At 44.1% G+C, this 21,137-nt stretch overlaps 1 protein-coding gene across 1 annotated transcript in view; it reads left to right on the forward strand.

The window, feature by feature from the left end:
* The window catches only part of pde3b (phosphodiesterase 3B), a 60,524-nt gene that overhangs the window by 34,009 nt on the left and 5,378 nt on the right, over window positions 1-21,137 (forward strand). Inside the window, exons 3-14 of the mRNA XM_076287872.1 lie at window positions 887-1,135; window positions 1,653-1,795; window positions 2,612-2,715; window positions 3,702-3,924; window positions 5,276-5,370; window positions 5,675-5,835; window positions 14,890-15,024; window positions 15,601-15,712; window positions 18,160-18,273; window positions 19,237-19,436; window positions 19,823-20,026; window positions 20,149-20,310. Coding sequence (XP_076143987.1) covers window positions 887-1,135; window positions 1,653-1,795; window positions 2,612-2,715; window positions 3,702-3,924; window positions 5,276-5,370; window positions 5,675-5,835; window positions 14,890-15,024; window positions 15,601-15,712; window positions 18,160-18,273; window positions 19,237-19,436; window positions 19,823-20,026; window positions 20,149-20,310 — 1,902 coding nt within the window. The remainder of the gene's footprint in view (window positions 1-886; window positions 1,136-1,652; window positions 1,796-2,611; window positions 2,716-3,701; window positions 3,925-5,275; window positions 5,371-5,674; window positions 5,836-14,889; window positions 15,025-15,600; window positions 15,713-18,159; window positions 18,274-19,236; window positions 19,437-19,822; window positions 20,027-20,148; window positions 20,311-21,137) is intronic.

Below are 21,137 nucleotides of genomic sequence, written 5' to 3' on the forward strand. Positions count from 1 at the left end.
AGGTGATTGTGTTTTGAGCAGTGGTTCACATCCAATCTCCAATCCAAATCTACTTTCAGTCATGTTCTCAACTGGCTTATAGCCACAGCATATCTGAGGGCTGACACCGCACACACTAATCTGCATGCAGATCAGAATACGCATAGACACAAGAATAAATCCCAATGCTTGTTCAGGCTAAAAACATTTCTATATTTGTAAATGTCTACAGCTCTACTCTTAATGCTGGTTGGGCTCATAGACAGGACCACACATCTCACTTGGTCCTGATCACCCCTAACACAACCTACAACAACAGGGGGGTATTTGAAGTACCTGGTTTAGTGACAAACCCAGAGGATGTGGTTTCCTAATGGAAGTCATGTAGGGAAACATACTTATTTTAGGAGGTTTACAGCTTATGATGGGTTTGTCACTAAGCCATGTTCTTAACATATCACCCAGCACTTTTAGCTGGTGTGTAGAGACCTTACTGAGGTCAACACACCATTGCTCTGGTGTGTTGTAAGTAGGGATGCTCGATATTATCGGTAGGTGATTGTATAATTGACATCGGCACACATGAACTATTATTCATAGCAGATATTCTTGACAGATAAATTGGCAAGACCATTATCTGCACAACCTATTCAGAGGAAACATCATACAAATCTGTTCTTTATTTGAAAATGTATATCAAATAGCATTTTACATCTACACCATGTTGCAATTATTTCTTTATCTTTCACGAGTGAATGTCTACATTTATAGAAGGTAGAATGAATGACAGTGTAATTTGTATTCCTGTATGCGTGCAACAGCTAGGCCACCATTATAAGAGTAGAAGTGTTGTTCTAGTACAGGAGAGGAGGTGAAGGGGAGAAATTGAGTCTCTCCTGTTCCGCAGGGGGCCGTGAGTGGAAATGGTGTGGACCTGTCGGTCATCAACGAGGCGCGCAACCTGGTGGCAGAGCTCCTGATGGACTCGTCGCTGTCGCCGAACGTGGTCTCGTCCCTGCGCAGCGTCAGCAGCCTCATGGGTACTTTCTCAGGGTCGTGCCGGCCGCGCGTCAACCCCTTCACCCCCTTCCCTGGCTTCTACTCCTGCACCGAGGTCGAGGACCCCGGCGAGCGGGGGGAGAGGAAGCCCCCAAAGGTACGCAGGCGGAGGAGACCCCTACTGGACATCAGGCCAGGGCTGCATCAGACTTGTGAATGATATAAATGATGTTGCCCTAAAAGACATGTACCTTAATGTGATAAACTGTGCTGTTAGGAATCAAACCAATACAATCAGAGTTGTGGGAAATTAGAACACTGCTGCATCAGACTTGCGCATGCTTTAGATAATGTTGTACTGAGAGATGTGTGGCTTGATGTGACAGTCTGTTGCTGTTAGAAATCATACAGTACCAGTGCTGCATCAGACTTACTTGGACTGGTTCTTGCTCTTGTAACTGCTGGTAGAGGATAACATTAGTATGTGAAGTGTAAAAGGGCAATACTGTGTAGACTTATCTTGCTCTGTGCACACGGCATAGTTAGCACACTGCATAGTTAGTCTTCAAACTCCCTGAACCCATAAGCCAGTGAGCAGTGTTTTGTTGCGCTGATGCATTGTGGGTGTAAGTTTCAAGGGTTATGCTGCTGCTGATTATTGTGCTTGTGATCAGGGCCTGAGCAGCAGGAACAGCCTGCCCACCCCTCAGCTCAGACGCAGCTCTACCTCCACCCTGCCACCTCAGCTGGAGACGCCCGCCTCACGCTGGGAGCGCAACAACGGCAAGAGAAGCCACCCAGACTACACCAGCAGCGGGTGAGAATAGGCATGCCTGATCGCACACACACACACACACACACACACACCACACACACACACACACACACACACACACACACACACACACACACACACACTCTTATTCACTCTCACTCACTCACTCACTCACTCTCACACACACGGATTCATTCATTCATTCACGCATGCATACACACACACACACACATTCATTCATTCACTCACTCTCACACGCAAACACACATACACACTGTAACTCTCTCTCTTTCTTTCTTTCTTTCTCACACACACACAAACACAAGCATAATGTCCTGCCCCCAACCTCACCTCTCACTGACCATAATTTCACTGCTGATCAGAGGAGCTGGCAGTAAACACAGGCCTGCATTTTACAAGCCACCCTGCGCCCATCTCATTTGGAGGAGACTTGTCAAATTGTTACTCTTTCCTGGCTGTGAGCGCTGTAGTTCACTTCTGAATCCACTGGGTGGCACTGTTGAACAGAAGAGTCAACAAACCACATGTTCTTACGAATTCTGATGAAGCTTTCACTGGCGTTGTTCAGATTCAGATGACTCATGTCATCACGAAGTGGGCTGATATCTCTGGCCGTATTGATTATGAGAAGAAATGACGAGCGCCACCACCACCAGCACACCACGTGTTTCCCTCAGGAGCTCGACATCCTTTCTCCTCAATATCTGCTAGATAATAGACTGCTGGAGCCAGTAAATAACGATGGAAAAATACCTCATGCCTGTTGAAAAGTGTGTGTTGACCTCTAGTTGTTGACTCATGACCACTTTTTGCGTCTCTTGTGTCCTCCCCTCACAGTCAAGGGTCACTCCCCAACGGGCCCAACAGTAACCTGCTGACCATCCCCAAGCAGAGGTCCTCCTCCGTCACCCTCACCTACCACACCATCCCCCGGAGAGCAGGTCAGTGGGTCGGAGGCGCCGCACAGCACAACACAGCACTGACATTAGCTGCTGCTGCTGAGGAGTGCCGGCTTGTTGTTCTTCCATCCACCCCCGTGGCATGCACGCACGCACACACACACACACATGCACACACACACACACACACACGCACACGCACACACACAAACACTTTGGAAACTTGGGAAGATATTTATGACCCTCAGCTGTTTTCCTCCCGCACGCCTGTGTCAGGAGCATATTCCCTCCGACTCGCCCTGTCAGATGTGCATGTTTTAGTAGCTTACCCAGAGTGGCCCTAAATATAATGCTGTTTGGTTACAGTGGAGAGGGGTAAGGATTTTCTAGGAATATTGTGGGGGCTTCTCTGAACGCCAATGTTTGATATAGTCCAGTCTAGCGTGGCATCTGATAGCCCCAGCGAAGGCAATAGTTTAGCGATGTGTCAAGCAGATGACCAAGAGAGCCAGGAGGGTTAGAAAGATGAATTTGCTTTTGATGAACTGGGTCCACTTTACATGGCGGCTGCACTGTTGATCCCATATAGCTCCCTATCAAAACCCTTAAATGGAGCAGAAACTAACACATCCGTCCAGAGTTCTTTCTTTTCAGTTGGAGAATGGAACCGTTTTAGATAGAAATGAACATCTTTTGAGTGGATAAGATTTTTTGCAGCACCTTTAGTTTATTCTGCAGAGCTTTCTTAAAGCAACACTAAGTCATTTTTTACCTTGAAAATAATGGCTTCAATCTCATTTTAATGCTGCACTAACTTATTAAACAGAGAATGGTATCTGTGACATTTCCCAATGCTTGCCAAGGGATGCCTGGTATTGCACTTTGTAAAATTTGTAAAAAAAAGTTGTATTGTCCAGGAACCTTTGAGTTTGGGACTTCAGATCTTTGTGTAGCAGGAGTCTATTGCTGTGTGGCTGTATGAATGTGCTGATTCCTCTGCTGTGTGCCCCGCCCCCCCCCCCCCCCAGGCACCTCTCCCAGCCTGAGTCCAGTAAGCTCCCCCAGTCACAGCCCCCCGGTGCCGGGCTCGTCGATGGTGACGCGCTCCCCCGTGGAGTTCCCCGACACGGCTGACTTCCTCACCAAGCCCAGCGTGAACCTGCACAAGCCCCTGGGCTACACCCTCAGCTCGCCCGACTTCCAGCAGCAGTACCGCACGCCCTCCGCCACCGCAGCGTCGCTCTGCACCAGGTACGGTCCGCTGTTGCCATGCCAGCACAACACCCCAACCAGAGTTTCCGCTAGAAAAAAATGGTGCCGGTCAAAGTGACCGGCAGAGGTTTCGTTTTCCGGACATTTTGATGATATGCCGGTCAAATATATTATCGCTTCTTAATTAGTCAAATTAAGGGAAAATTGATCAAGCTGTATAGAATGCAACATGTTCATTAGCCTAACATAAACCTACCGAACAAGATCTAGCCAGTATATTTTCATGGACAGCAAGAGTCCGCTTCGTTCGTTGTTTTAAAAAGTTGTTTGTTGCTGCTACGTTATCTCCAGTGGTGACTGTTTACAGTAACTTACACAGATGCGCACATACAAGAATGAGAGCTCACACCACTACCCCCTAATGCTATGCCTCTATTTGATAACAATAAATTAGGAAATGTTTCCTATTCTGGGAAATGTTTAGTTTATTTTTCTTTTGGCCACGGTTCAATGATACCGTTTAATTGTGGCAGAAATTATTCGCGGACCAGTAGCCTAATCTCCTCGTCGAGGAGGCCCTAGATCATAGACAGAGAACGCATAGGCCTACTGTATGCTTTGGGCAAAGAACACTTTGCATGTCCAGTGACAGTGTACACGGAGAATGACAGTGTCTTGGAGCGGCCGCATCCCCCGCAACTCCACTTCCAATGTCACTGATTCCGACAGATACGCCCGACACTTCTGCTTTTTATCTGGTGGTGTTGGAGTTGACCGGACATCTGAGGCTTTAGACGTTACCAATTTATCATCATCCATCGCGTCTGGCCTCTGAAAAAACTTTCAAGGCTAGTCTGCCTGGGCCTGGCCATGTTTGAACCGCCTCACTGTTCGTTGTTTAACATGGACGTTTTAAGCGTGCGCTTCCTATTTGAAATGCAGCATAGCCTAGGCTATGCGTGTTGTTTAATAGCTTACTTTTCAAACGGTAGAGCCTGTTCATTTAAAAACATAGCCAGAGGACGCATAATATAGGCTTACGTATTATGGCTTATTCTCAAATTCAGATTGCGTTAGGGGATGGGATTATTAGCCAATTTCAATCGGACAATTTGACCGGAGAGATTTAATTTTTTTGGACATTTCATTTTTTTTTCGGCCAATGTCCGGTAATTACCGGACAACGGAAACCCTGACCCCAACACAGCCGCACCCGTAGCACACAGCAGACCAGATGTTTTGCACCCTTTTACCACAATATACATTTGAGTGTTTTAGCTTATCCTTTAGCAATGTATTCAGTCTCGTGGCTATGCAGGAAGCGCACGTGTGCGTGTTTCTGTGTGTCAGCTGCTCATGTATGCTTAAGTGCTGCCTGTCCTCCCCCCAGCTGTGGCCGTCAGATGCTGAAGAGCGCAGCGGCTGGCGGGGAGGCCGGGGAGAGCCAGGCGTCCTCGCCCACCGAGGCCCAACGTAGACGCTCAGGTAAGGGCACTCCATCAGTCCACCAGATAGACAGATAGATAGACAGATAGATAGATAGACAGACAGATAGATAGACAGACAGATAGATAGACAGACAGATAGATAGACAGATAGATAGATAGACAGACAGATAGATAGATAGATAGACAGATAGATAGACAGATAGATGCTTTATTCATTTACTAGAGAAATGTAGAAACTTACACGGATTTAGGCGCTGTCATGCTCATACTCTTACACTCATCTAGACTCAGGACGTTGAACGTGTGTGTGTGTGTGTTCGTGGCCGTGTTCATTATCTCAGCAGGTGAGAGTATGGGTTTTGCCGGAGAGGGCCTGATCCGAGAGGAGAGTGTGGAGGCCGAGCCACAGGAGGAAAAGGGTCCAGTCGCCCAGACGAGAGATGGCCAGTCGGAAGAAGAGGAGCCCAGTCCTGCTGAGGAGGCCCAGAGCCAGGAGCCTGAGGTGCTCAACATGACTCCTTACACACCTCCTCTGCCACCATTAGTACTAGTCAATGCACACACACACAAACATTAACAGTCACACTAAACACAATTACACATTTCAACTTTCAGTCAACACAGATACACACCTTAACACAGTTGTATATTGATAAAGCAGCACAGTAATTATGTAGCAAAGTTGCATGCAGGGAAAACATCAGCCCAGATTATGCTAGCACACTGGTATGCAGCCCTATTCAGCAACATTAAGCAGGAGCAGTGGATTTATTGCAGTGCATGCAGTGCTTCTGCCCTACTCCTGCCCTACTCCTGCCCTACTCCCTAGTGCTGTTTTGGAACAAAATGACAAATCCTTGTCTCAGACAGAACATATGGCTGATGACTAGTGTAAGTTCACCCATAAGGCACTTCCGGAACAGACACCTAAAGACTCTACCCCAGGGGTCTCAAACTCCTGGCCCGCGCGCCCGGCCCAATTCCGGCCCGCTGTCTATTTCAAAATAATAATGCAATCCGGCCCTTGAGGGTATTTTTAATTGCGACAAACAACGACACTGGTTAAAATAGACGATAGATCCAAGTACGGTAACAAATCTCATTTGTACTCTCCTCCACTAGTTGCTAGACATCCAGAGTTTGATTCAAGCCCAAAATCGCTGCACACAGTTTTCAGGAAATACAGTGTATTAGCCTACACGCGACAAAACATGAAGACGTGCATTTGTTTGTAATGACGCGGAAGCGATGCAGGCCATAGTTTTGCACAAATTGAAGCAGAATAAGGCCTACACCAAATGTTGAAAAAACATGTGTTGAAGTCTTGGGTAGGCTATACTATTCACCTATTCTGATTCTGAGGGAGAATATCTGCCTTTTGGAGATTATATAATGATCGATCGTCTATTGACAGTGATAGTCACGGTGCGTCTGTGAATGGAGGTGCGTCTTTGCATACGATGGTGTCCACTAAGCATACCATGCTTATTTGGACCCTTTGCCCAAAATAGCTTGAGGTGGCAGTGGTAGATGATGGTGTCCGTAATGGACGTGGTACAGACAGCTCTGAAGAACTACAAAGTCACCCGCGATAGGAACTGATTTGACCAGGCTACTTTGTTGTAGACCTATAATAACGGTTTGTGGAACAGGCTAGTAATAGTTTACTATTGTTACATCTTAGGCCTACTGTTTTCCTGTTAATTTGTTATTTGGGTAATATGACAAAAAGAAAGTAAACCTGCTCAAATAGTTCAACATCCAGTATTTACTGAAAGGTGCATAATTTGAGGTGCTTACCATCCAGTGGCAAATTACATGGGCAAATTTACCCCCTTCATAAACTTTTGTTTATACTCAAAGATTTTTACATTTACAGTAGGACTTTATCTCTGACCACTTTCAAGCCATGGCCTTTTGAAATTTTGATATGCCAGGTTTAAACTAGATGTACCGCATAGCGGTACAAAATATGACCGACGCTCAGTCCTGTACATCCATTCCGCGAAAATAAATCATATTAATGAATTTGTCTCCATCTTCTACTCCATCCCCCACTCTTGAAACTTTTGTGTATGCTTGTTTGGAATGTGTGTTGGAAGGTATAATGTATTTATTTATTTATTATTAAACAAAACAATCCCTGTCAGTTCCATGCAGTTTTCAACAGCTATCAAGAAGAGAGGTCATGTCATGGATTTTTAGGGCCCGAGCACCGAAGGGCGCAAGGCCCTATTGTTTTTGTAAGGATTATTATTTTTCACTATTATTATTGTTATTCCACTTTTCTGCTTTCCTGTTTTTGAGGTGGTTAACATGGTCAAAATTTGGCACACACGTCAGGTGTCATGCATCGCAGTTAGGTACAAGAGCTTGACCCCGGGCGTGGCCCAGGGACTCGCTAGCGCCCCCTTAGGTGACTGATCTCGTGGTTGGAATATATTTTGAGGTGGTTAACTTAATTGAAAAGTCTTGAAATTTGACACACACATCAGGTGTCACACAAAGCAGCTAGGTACAAAAGCTTGGCCCCGGGCATGGCCCAGGGACTCGCTAGCGCCCCCTTACGGCCCCTTAGGTGACTGATCCCGTGGTGGGCATATACTTTCAGCTACACACCAAATTTGGTAGGTGCCTGTATCTCCCCAAGATGAACGACTTTCGTATGTACAATGCATTAGCCACGCCCAACAGGAAGTGAGATATTTGGGATTTTGTGCAGACTAATATGTGGTGAAATATGTGATGAATCATGATGCCAAAAGAGGTGCTTCCCATGGGTGAAAACGCATGAAATTTGGCACCCACATCAAGTGCTACAGTGAATAGACAGGGACAAAAGCTTGGCACCGGGCGTTGCCCAGGAACTCCATAGCGCCCCCTTATGTCACTGTCACTTGTGGTTGGCATATAGTTTTAAATACACACACCAAATTTGGTGGGTGTATGTAACTCCCAAAAACAAACAACTTTTGCATTAACATGCCAATAGCATGTTTGGCATAGCGCCACCAACTGGCAACAGAAAGAATGACAATTATACTGATGTCATATGATCAATTTGAACATACTCCTAGACGGTTTGTCAGATTCATTTGAAATTTGGCAAATATTATGCCAAGATGTCGCTCATGTTAAATTGTGAAGGGATTTTTGATAAGTTATATATTTGATATGATTTTAATATCTCGCCACATAAACAGGAAATGTGTCATAAATCACAGTGCATTGAATTAATGGTCTGAAACTTCTTAGGTTAATAGATATCATGATTATGATGATATCCAGACACCCAAAGGGCCTGCCTGACATAGCGCCACCACCTGGCCAAGCAGGAAATGTGCCAGAAATGGACAATGCCTTAAGTGATTGATCTAAACCTTTAAAATATCAGATATCATTATTGTGATGATATTCACATTCGTAATGCACAGGCCTAGCATAGCGCCACCATCTGGCCAAGCAGGAAATGTGCCAGAAATGCTCTATGCTTTGAATAAATGGTCTGAAACTTCTCATGTTAATAGATATTATGATTATGATGATATCCAGACACCCAATGGGCCGCCACCACCTGGTCAAGCAGGAAATGTGCCAGAAATGGACAATGCCTTAAGTGATTAATCTGAAAGTTTACAAAAAATGTGGATATCATTATTGTGATGATATTCACATGTGTAATTTCCATGCCTAACATAGCGCCACCATCTGGCCAACCAAAAAGTGTATCAGAAATGTTCTTTGCTTAAAATGAATGGTCTGAAATTTCTCAGGTTAATATTAGTGCTGTCAAACGATTAAAATTTTTAATCACGATTAATCGCTGAATTCCTATAGTTAATCACGATCAATCACATATTTTATCGCATTATTAAAATTCTATTATTTTGCATTGCTGAACTTTCCAGGAGTCCATATTAACAATATAAAGCAATTATTGTGTATCTTGATTGGGATTCAAATGAAAGCAAAGCAAGTTACTTCATTAACTTAACTTTAAGACGTAGGTCTATTTGATTATTTCAAATCAAATTTCAAAAGATGTGCAGCAAACCTGAGGCAACACAATATATTCTTCAGAAATATAGCTAATAAAGGGCATAACAAACATAAAATACTATATTCATTATCTTTGAGTTCAGTTGAAAATAAGGAACTTTTCGACATGAGTGCACTGCCATTTTATAGGCTTACAGTCTATGGTGCACTGTCACTTGCCACACACATCAGCGCCGAAGTTTTTAACACGCAAACACTAGATGAACAATGGATTTTATGGAGCGGCGTCGACCAACAAATATAACTGAATCGTGATTTACACGGAGGCAAAGTGCTATGCTGGTGTGCAGAGTTGTATTGAAAAGAATGGAATCTAATGTACAGTAAATGAATGTCGAAAGCAGAGTGCATCGCACTGGTGCATCGGTGTCCACAGCAATTTAAAACACCATTCAGCTGACCGGGAGTTCAGGTTGGTGACCGTTGATGTTTATTATACGAATCTAGTCTTTGGCCGGCTCGTAAGCCCAAACAATTGTGTGCAGCATGCCTTTACGTAGCCTACTAAAGGCGCATCATAAACATATTAAAGGATTTAATCTGCATCACGCCCCATTTTAGCGGAAAACAAGTTAACATTATATCATTGATTCCAATGACAGATAGCCTAATCACACCTTGATGTTACATCTAGTTATTAATTTACAGGCCATTCAATCATTTTACTAACAGGGCAGTTATGAAGAATTATGTGTATGTAATTTACTCATGTCGAAACTTTGTACATTAACCCATTCAGCACGTAGCTACCATATCCCATGTAAAACGGTTAGCTTGCTAGCTAGCTAACTGTGGAACTTCAGTACAGGCATAGCCCATTATCTCACCTAGTTGTAGGAAAAAGGCTACGTTTATATTACAAGTGATAGAATGAATGTGTGACTTATGTTTAGTTGATGTTATGACATGTAATGTTAAGCTTGCCGAACTTATAGTCAGCCACGGGCAGTTTGACTGTGTGATTCGTGACACTCCTGTTAATAGGCTATAAACTGGAAAGAGCAAAAAATAGGAACATAATGGTCACATTAATCCCATAAACACCCAGATAACTCTTACACCAACCTTATTTTGTGCCTTTTATTTACGTTTGTTTCAAGATTTAGTAAGTAGGCCTATAAGCCATTTTCGCTCCCCACTTTGATGCATAGGTTTCCATTATCCAAACAGCTCCCTTTCCCCTAAAAGGGGGCGTGTACATGCAGCACGGTTTAGCTAGATCCAGTGTGGTGTTGTAGTTGTTCTAACGTTAGTTGTTGCAACAGCATGTGAAAAAACAACAAAGTTTGTTACACCGAAAAGAACGTTAATCTTGCGATAAAAAAATTGACGCTGTTAAAATAGGTTTACGTTAACGCCGTTAATAACGCGTTTAACTGACAGCACTAGTTAATATATATTATGATTATGATGACACCCAATGGGCCTGCCTTGCATTGCACCCCCACCTGGCCAAGCAAGTACATGTGGCAGAAAATAAAATACAAAAACAAATAGCACACGTATCAAATATGTACATTTCACAAATGCACCACGTCGGTGCTTTGTTGGATTCTGACATGTCACAGGTTGCGGCCCTCAGGTGCTCGGGCCCGCCATTTCCGATTGCGGCTGAATGTGAATGTTTCATCTAGTTCATATGATATTCAGCTTTATTGTCAATGCACAAATGAAATACCAGTAGTCTAAAACAAAATGCCGTTTTACCCAGTGCTGCAAATAACTGACATGTCCAAAAGGGCCTTCATGAAATGCGTTGCTAGAGTGTTCATACACATTTTAACGGGCCAAGTTGAAGAGCTACTGTCCGTTATTGGTTGTGCAAATAATATGCTGATATATCCACGCACTGGCGCCCCCCCCCCAGCGACGTGTTCGCCCCCGGTTTCAGAGCTATTCTAAATGCAAAAATGCATAGAGGGAGTTATGACAAAACCGTGACTGTTAACAAACTATAGGCTATATAAGGTAGGCCCTATGCTAGGCCTATTACACAACAAAAATCACTAGTCACTAGGCTATTCTGGCGACCCAAATAAAATCTCCTTTGGGAACCAATGGCTTACAGTATCAAGTGGACTTAAGCAGCCACCTCTTCGCGAAAAGTTAATAGTTTTGCATATCAGTAGTAATACATTTCACGCAGCTGTGTGAATCACGGAAAGCGACACTTCTAAATGGAACCCAACCCACTGTACAGTAGCTCAAGGTCTGTGGCTAAAGCAGCCATAAAGCGTTATCATTGTTTGGATACTTCACACACACATGTTTTTTAATCGCATAGACTACTACTACCAAGCTGGAATCAAAGCACATCGACTCCCTAAACACGCACTTCGAACAAACAAAAAATGTCTCAGTCTCACGGTATAGCCATAGGCAAAACTGTATTGGACCGGTGTAACGTTGGTACTAAATCATCCATAGCAAAGAATGATTTTTGTAGCACGTGCAACAAATATGGGTAGGTACAGCCCTGCCCTGGATACATCTCTCAACGTGCGCTCTAAAACATTTGGTTTAAATGGAGATGTAGATCACGGGTGCGTTAATAAATCTACATTGCGGCGAGTTGACACAAATTATTCACTTTGACGAATTTCTGTAGTTTCAGTCCTAGTTACTTTACTTTGAGCCATGCTCTTCCTTACTTGAATCACCTTTGAAAATAGAGGATTGAAGTAGCCTATATGGGTGTTTGGGAATGAACATTGACTCAGATGCTTTTTGAGACTTTGAGCTAAATGTCCCAGTCAGGTGTTTAGGATGCATCATAGACAGGTTATCTTTCAGGTAGCCTATATATTTTCCATTAGAAAACCATCACGTAGCGAACGTGTTGTGGCTAACTCATTTAGCTCCTGTTACGGCTCCCACACACAGCTGCGTTCCGTCAACGCATGCCAGTGGGTGTTCCCGACGGTAGCTATGCAAATGACTTGAAGTAAAACCGTAATGTGATTGGTTGGTGCCGTCCGTAGATTGGCTTGATTGGCCGGTGCCGTCTGTCGGTGCAGCAACAGCTGAACTCAACGCGAGCGGCGGGAGAAACGCGACGCAACGGACCCACAATTCAGTTCGGCAACGGATCACGTGAGCCCATGTAAAGTGAATGGGATGCGTCTCCAGCAACGCGATGCACGCAGCCGTGTGTGGTAGCCGTTAGTAGCCTAGGTTATGGTCATAAGCAAATGAGATGACAATCGAAAGATGCAATTAGTGCTGTTATCAATTTTCTTGGTAGCCTATAACCGCATGGTTTTCTACAAATACATCAATAATCAAATTGGCCTCCATCACTCAACCAATGCTAACGGTAACATTATTTTACCTACTCTAGGCTATTAATATAACTTAAGATTAACGTAGCCTACCTTCAGTAAAAACCAAGCATGTCCGATAAACATTCTCAGATTCATTTCGGCTTCAAGAAGAAATGGGAGTTACATGTCATGCAGAAATCATCCTACCCTTATTAGACGTTCTCTGCGGTAAACTACAGTCTGGTCCTTGTAGGAAGCGTATTGTCTTTCCAACCCACTTTAGATTAACTTCCAACAAAATTACGTCTCACTGCAACGATGCGCCATCTGGTGGACAAACGACTATGTGACGCCAATACTGGAAATGCATCCAAATTATTATGATGAATATTTGGTTTTCCTTTAATCCTGCTGAATTTGTAATTATGTATCGCCCGTTGTAATTGCCGATACTGATGTGCGTGCCTGTGTGTGTGTGTGCGTGTGTATATGTGTGCACCACCATCTACAGGCCAATGAGTGTACAGTCACTAAATGTACACATAACTTAATTTTTTTAGACCCCCCCCCCCCCCATGGATGAAATTCTATGAAACTTGGCATACCCCCAGAGAATGTCAGGTTAATCATACACATAAAATGTGGTGCAGTTCTGAACATCTTAACTGAAGAGAGGGGCGATTAAAGCAGAATGATATTGCATTTTCATTTTTTACCGGGGGGGTGCAAATCACAAATTAGTGATTATGGGCTAGGTTGATGTGGGCCCTTGAGACCAACATACCATAAAAATGTATTCATCCTCGGTGCCACGGTTCAGGTAGTTATTTAGGAAAAACTGCATTTTTTGGGTTTCGGGGGGCCCATCGCGGGGGGTGGGGGGAGTGGCCCCCGGGGACCAAACGAAATTTTTCCGTAAAAGTCTAGTGGGGCTACATACCCACCAAATGTGTATGTGCCCCGGTGGTTCGGTGTCCTGGGTATTGTTGACCAAAAATTCAGGAAGTAGATGACGGGGGGGGGAAAAAAAAAAAAAAAAAAAAAAAAAAACTTTGACAATCCCTATATGACCGCTTCGCTAGCGGCGGTCATAATAAGTTATGAGAGGAAAATATTTTTATTTGGTGTGAAACGCACACATACCTGTTTTTATGCTTTTTTTGTGTCTTTTCATAATTTGTATTTATATTTATTTTATCATTATTTTATAGCACAGGTGTCTAAAAATAGATAAAAAGACTTGCACTTTCTGTTTGCAGTTTTGTATTTGAAAATACAGTATTTGAAAAAAAAACATTGCATTTTAGGAAATAGCCATTCTTTTTTGTATTATTCTTTAACACTGATGCAGCCCTCCAATCAGATGACGTTGGCAGAAGTGGCCCCCAGCTCATTTGAATTTGAGACCCCTGCTCTACCCACTGGGAGAGCTCCCCCGAGAACTGTTTTTGTGCAAGTACTGTATCTTGCTAAATGGCTCTCATGAGATTTATTGATATTGAGACATATTATTGATCTCATTGATCTCATTGATTGGCTTCCCTCGTGAATTCTTCATCTGCTATAGTGGTGTGTTTACTCGCATTTCTCCAATACTGTAGGAGTCTACTCGTGACCTGAAATGCCCCGATAGTTGCTGATGCTTTGTTCGCTCCCAGTTTTATTGGATACTACAGGCCGTGTTAAAGAGAGCCGGCTGTTGAACAACACAGTGGTCTCTGGGGTCATTTCTCAGTTAGCCAGCGAAACTCCCCTGCCCTGACTCTTACAGTACTCTTCATTCAATCATCTGGGTTAGTTCTTGGAACAGTTCAAATTAATTTCTCTGGAGTGTGTTCACAGCTTATTAACAGTGTGTGTGTGTGTGTGTGTGTGCGTTTGTGCATGTGCGTGTGTGTGCTTTTGGAGAGCATGTTCTGAGGGAATGTACAAGTAGCTTCTTTATTCATTTTTGAAATGGGTGAAATGCTCTAGATATCCATTGTCCATACATTCAGTACATATACTATAGTTGCCAAGTTCCCATCATGATTAGAGTTGAAACAATTCATCGATTAGTCAGCTAGTTGTCAAGTGTTAAAGTAATGGTTTCTTTTCTGTACTCATCTATGACTGCAAGAGTAGTCTTTGGGGTGTTGCCAAAAGGAGTCATTTGAGGACAACATGCTTGGCTTCTGGGAAATGCTGATCGGCATTTTTCTGTTAAACTGACTCCTGTGTCTGCCTGGCTTCAGAGTGAACAGGACTTCAAGCTTGACCCCTTCCTGGAGGAGCATGAGGAGATCATGGAGAAGGTCAACACCTGGAACTTCCAGATCTTTGACCTGATGGACAGAACAGGAGGGAAGACAGGCAGGATCCTCAGCTACGTACGTACAGTTAGGCAGGAATCACATTGACTAGTGGCAGATTTTGTATTGTTTGCTATGGTTCCGCAGCAGAACGGCTGGTTCCGCCAGGGTTTTGCTATTGAGCTTAGTTCAACACTAGGCTAATCAATGTTAGTTTGATGTATCCTACGAATACTTCAGTTACAGACATTCAAAAAGGTAAAAAAATGTATAGGGGTGGGATGTTACTTTAACTTTGGTATTTCCAATGTGATCTTTACCTTATCATATGATGTTACCCTTCAAATCAAAATATAATAAAAAAGTAGTACAGTAATTACACATATACAATGATTGAACACCAGTTTTAAATTGACTTCACATCCAGGCTCAGTGGGCGGCTGATGTGAGCCGTGGGTCTGACATCTGTTGTGACTCGGGTTGTTATGGTAGCGAGGCGCTTGACCCTCGGCGAGTGTCTGCTGCTGTGCTCTGTTGAGTGGCTGCCACCGTGGGAATTGAGTGTCTGGTGGGCGTCCATCTTGTGTCTCTCCTAATGAAGGGCTTCTTGTTGTTGTTGTTTTATTTATGTTGTTGTTGTTTTGATTTCCTCAGGTGGCCTACACTTTGTTCCAGGACGCAGGACTGTTTGAAATCTTTAAAATCCCTGTGCGGGAATTCATGACGTTCTTCTGTGCTTTGGAGAATGGCTATCGGGATATTCCCTGTGAGTTCTCATCTAGTTCTCTCACTGGAACGCATTGCAGTTCATAGAACCTTTTGTGCAGCAACATTGTCTGTCTGTGTCTCTTTGTAAATTGTTGTTGGCATGTCACATGAAACGAAATCTTTCAGTGCAAGATGTGACCGCTTCTGTCACATAGTGCCCTCAATCACTACAACAGACTATTAATAGTACAATGGACAATGTAATCCTTTGTATATAATTGAGATATGTAAGTATTTGGGATTAAAAGGATGTGCTAAATGAATAGTAGTAGCTCTGTGTGTGTAGTACACACACAGAGCATTTTTTCAATGCAGCCACCTGTATTAGTGCATTATTATGTCTTATTACACGGCTCTTCATAATGCTCCATTCACTTGAATGGGCCTTCCCAACGTTCAGCGGTCTGCTAATTCTGAATAACAGACCGTTGCTAAGTATAACAGACCGCTGTCAAGGAAAATGGGCTTTGTGCTTCTATTTCACGTCTTTCATATTACTGCGCAAGTAGTCCGGCCACTTATCACTTTAGAATACTCCGTTGCTAAGCTACACAAGTTGACCTGCAGATACTTTGTAACAGACAAACTTCCAATACATCCGGCGCAATGGATGAGTTTAATATTAGTTTTAATAATCTTGGAGATTACCTAGATTTCGATTCTTGGATGAAGGCTGAGTGGTCTTCACCAGTTAAGAAAAGAAAAGAAAAGAAAACAACACAGAGGAAGGCAAAGAAGCGAAATGACAAACATCTGGACGACAGAGACATAGACAGAATTGAAGAGAACCGACATGAAATCAATACAAAACGGACCACGGTATGGGCCATGTCAGTTTTCAAAGACTGTCGGTAGACTTTGCTGATTATAATGCAGAGAGTCTCAATCAGGTGCTACTTTCTTTTTATCCATCGGTGCAAAATGCCAACGGAAAGACCTACTCAATTGCGAGTTACATGGCAATTAGGGCAGGGATATCTCGACATTTCACAACCCTTGATATGATGAACTGTGCCAGGTTCAAATCAAGCAACGATGTTTTCAAATCTGTAGTTAAAGATCTACGGAAAAAGGGCAAAGACGTCAGCCAGCATCACCCCCCATCTCGACAAAAGACCTACAACTGCTGCTCAGCAACCCAGATGTGCTCTCTCCCAACACAGCTCGTGGACTCGTCAGGAAGGTGTGGTTTGATGTACAGCTACATCTGGCAAGACGAGGCAGAGAGGGCAATCGGGACCTCACTCAAGACTCTTTCCTTCTAAAGAAAGACGAGAATGGCAACGAATATATCACTCTCGCATACAACGCTGAGACAAAAAATCACAAAGATGCCAAAGACCCGTGCAGAGCAAATTACCGGGGCTACATCTTCGCGGAGCCTGACAAACCAAACTGCCCTGTTGCCAGCTTTAAAAAGTATCGCTTTCTTTGCCCCCCTGACGCCACATCACAGCTGTCCAACTCCTGTCTCAGGCTGGTCTGGAGAGTCGCGAAATAATGTCTGTGACTGGGCACAGATGTGAGGGGAGTCTGAGGAGCTACTGGACTCCATCACTGACAGAGAGAGAAAAGTCCTCTCCTCTCATCCCGACAATGGCAGCAAATTCGGTGAGCCATAACTACATAGCCTAACTGAGTTGACATTTTAAACATCAGGCTAACAGCTGTTGTTTTCTCAGATGTGTCAATGACAGCACCCCGCCAACAAGCAGATGAAGAAAGAAACATCAACATCAACATCCCCAAAGAAATCCCATTCTCATTGTCCCATTTTACTATAAATGGCAATGTTCAGTTCAACTTCAATAATAAATAGGGTGTTCTTTCGAACGTTGCCATTAAGCTATTTAACGGCCTATTTAGCATTCCCCTCCCCTTCTCTTTGCGTGGAAGCGACAATCACCTTTCAATCATTAAAATTATTGTTAAATCAATATTTTGTTGCCGGTGTTGATTGCTTTAGTGGGTAGCCGTGTAATAAGCGGGATAATGTATAGAACGCCCGGTCATTGTTGGGAAATAGGTCCCTTCAGGGTGGAACAAGACCCCTCCGCTGCGCATCGGGGTCCGGTCCGCCCTGACAATGACCGGCGTTCTATACATTATCCCTTACATATATCATATTTATCATATCATTATTAGGGAGGAATATGGAATGACACATGCACAAACCCAGCTGATGGTGTGCGTGTCAGCATTGTGACATCGTCACAGTGTCAGCTACAGAAGAATGTAGAGCAGTCAGCTGTACAAGTTGGGAAACTCTTATTTTTGCCCAAATATGCAGCTTTTTTTTGTTTTGTTTTTTTGTTATGTCTTACAGAGATGGTGAGCTGTCCTGCATCTGAGAGTTTGCCTACTATATGTCCTAGGTCATGTGAAATGTCAGTGAAGTTGTTGTGAGGTTGTTGACCTGTGTGGCTGCCCTCTCCCATGTGACAGATCATAACCGTGTCCACGCTACTGATGTCCTCCACGCCGTATGGTACCTCACCACCAGGCCCATCCCGGGCTTTCAGCAGATCCACAGTGAGCATGTGACAGGAAGTGACACAGGTCAGCAGAACACCCCCCCCCCCCCCCAAACACACACACACTCATGCATGCGCATGCACACACACCACCACCACCAGCACCATCACCACCACTGGGTTAACATTTGGTATGTTAACATAAGGCTTTTGTGCTCAGAACTGCAGCCATATATTAGCACACAGACCATAGCACATGAATTGGCTCTCCTACCAGATGTTTTCCTTTATATGCACTCTCCTGCTCTGGAGCCAGTTTGAGCTAGTGAGCTAGTGATATTTCACAGCAATCCCCCTCTCCCTCCCTCCCTCCCTCTACCCGGCTTCTCTTTTCGTCTCTTGTCTGGCAGAGGAGCAGCCTTGGAGCGATAGAGAAGAGAGAAAGAGAGAGAGATAGAGAGAAGAGAGAGAGGGAGAGAGAAAGTAAGAGCATGTATTGTGATTGAGTGGTGATGCTGCTGCTGCTGAGGCTGCTGAGATCAGCAGGTTTATGGCTTATTTTAACTCTGCTGATGGCCCTTTTAATTTTTCAAATGGAGCCCAGTCTGAGTCACCGGCTCGGCTTAGCCGGCCTCACCAGCTCCAGGCCGCCCCTGGGCAGCACTCAGCTCGTAGTCGCTCACCACAGCAGAGGAATTGCACTCAACACTGCTGTATGCTACGCTGCATAGCCTATGCAGAACTGTAACAGATATGTATGTTTATACGCCTTTTCCTTGTGTACTATATGATATAGTTTCCATGTTGCAAATAGCATACGTCATGTAGGCTTTAGGACACAGCTTTAGGCCTTAGGCATTAGGACACCCCCACCCCCCCAGGCATTAAGGTTTTAAGTAGTTTTCTTAGAGTTGTAGACCAAAATGTTGGGTTTGCATTTTATTTTTATTTTTTTAGCAGAAAACATCACCGTGTAGTTTGTTTTTGATCAAACATGTGTGGTGTGGTGTGGTGTGGTGTGGCGTGGTGTCTCATTGTCCCTCCACAGACTCAGACAGTGGGATCTCTCCCGGCCGGGTGCCCTACGCCACCTCCAAAAGCTGCTCCATCTCTGACGACAGCTACGGCTGCCTGACCTGGAACGTGCCCGCCCTGGAGATCATGGCTTTGTATGTAGCTGCCGCCATGCACGACTACGACCACCCCGGGCGTACAAACGCTTTCCTCGTAGCCACTAACGCCCCTCAGGTGAGAGATCAGCCACACCAGCCACAAGTCCTACTTTAAATCTCTTACCCATCAGCCCCTTTGCTTTAGGTTCGCTCCTACCATTCCATTGCTGACTAATCACTTTGGTGAGGTGAGATAAAGTTGTATAGATGATGACTAACCAGATACTTTATGTAGATCATGTTACAGACATTTAGTGTACAGTAGGTGATGACTACCAGGAACTCGGCAGTATACTTCCAAGATGATTCTAAAGGTCCTTCTTAATATCATTGCTGGCTAATCATGAAGTAAAAACGAAAGAGAGAGTAGAGACGAGATTGTGTGGCTGATGAGTACTAAGGTTCTCTGGCAACAGGTTCTGTAGTCTCTCTTTGAGGCCGGTTCCTCTCCTCCCCGCACAGGCTGTGCTGTATAATGACCGCTCGGTCTTGGAGAACCATCACGCTGCGTCAGCGTGGAGCCTCTTCCTGTCCCGGCCGGAGTTCAACTTCCTGTCCAACCTGGACCACGTGGAATTCAAGCGCTTTCGCTTCCTCGTCATCGAGGCCATCCTTGCCACTGACCTGAAGAAGCACTTTGACTTCCTGGCCGAGTTTAACACCAAGGTCGGTAATACCATTAGTTAAAATCAGCACCAAAAAACAAAAATGCAAGGTTTTTAATGACATCACTCTCGTTGGCTGAAATTAAATTTGACTACGTTTTACCACTTCTCTGCTAAAAATAGGTGAATGATGTGAACAGTCCAGGAATTGACTGGACTAATGAGAACGACCGACTGCTGGTGTGCCAAGTGTGCATTAAGCTGGCAGATATCAACGGGCCAGCCAAGGGCCGGGACATTCACCTCAAGTGGACAGAAGGCATAGTCAACGAGTTTTATGAGCAAGTACGGAACCTCACCCGGCTTCAAGAATGACCGTTCTCTCTCTCCCACCCATCCCCCGCCCCCTCACCCACAGCCCAGTGGTGGCTGCAGAGAGACTAGTCACACTTGACTCTGATTTCCTGCCATCTGCTTCGGATTAGACACTTTGCAACATCACTTTGAGACTATGGTGTCTGTGCTGTGCCAAACCCATTTGAAATACTGTTCTCCGTAAGAAAGTGTGTTTCTTTTAAAACTTGGAAATGTTTCGGTGAAAAAGTGTGTCAGTAACAAGTACTCAGCAACCACTAAAGCACTTGCATTTCCAAGTAAAAATGTCCAAGTAAATAGTAAATAGTTTGGGTCTCTCCAAGTCCATCTCATTTGTCCAGATGTGTAAATCCTTTACTTAGACTACGTTTACACGAAGCAGGGTATTTTCCTAAACGAATATCTGGCCATCTACGTTTGCAAATAAAACTGCATTTACACAAGACCGTTTATTTTTAAAATGTGTTTACACGAACCCGTGTACATACATGCTGTCATGAGCACGCCAAACCACAGTGGCAGTCTAACGATAAGCACAAGCTCACATTAACCAATCAGAACCCTGAAAAGTCGCACGTGAGAACATGTAAATGTAAACATTGGTCACACATTTGGTGTACTTCTGTCGCATACTGTGACGTTGGCTGACCAAAACTCCGTTTACCACAGTTTAGAACCAAACGCATAAACGGAGTTTTAAAAAAAAAACACTTTTTGGATAACCGTTTTACGGGGCGAATTCTCCGTTTGCGTCTAAATGAAAGGCTGAAACGTAGGGAAATGTCTTCATTTATAAA

This window comes from Alosa pseudoharengus, unplaced genomic scaffold (assembly GCF_046254945.1).
Source record: "Alosa pseudoharengus isolate Yale_2024_CS ecotype anadromous, Long Island Sound unplaced genomic scaffold, YU_APseudo_1.1 YU_APseudo_1.1_scf_16, whole genome shotgun sequence".
Lineage (NCBI taxonomy): Eukaryota > Metazoa > Chordata > Actinopteri > Clupeiformes > Clupeidae > Alosa > Alosa pseudoharengus.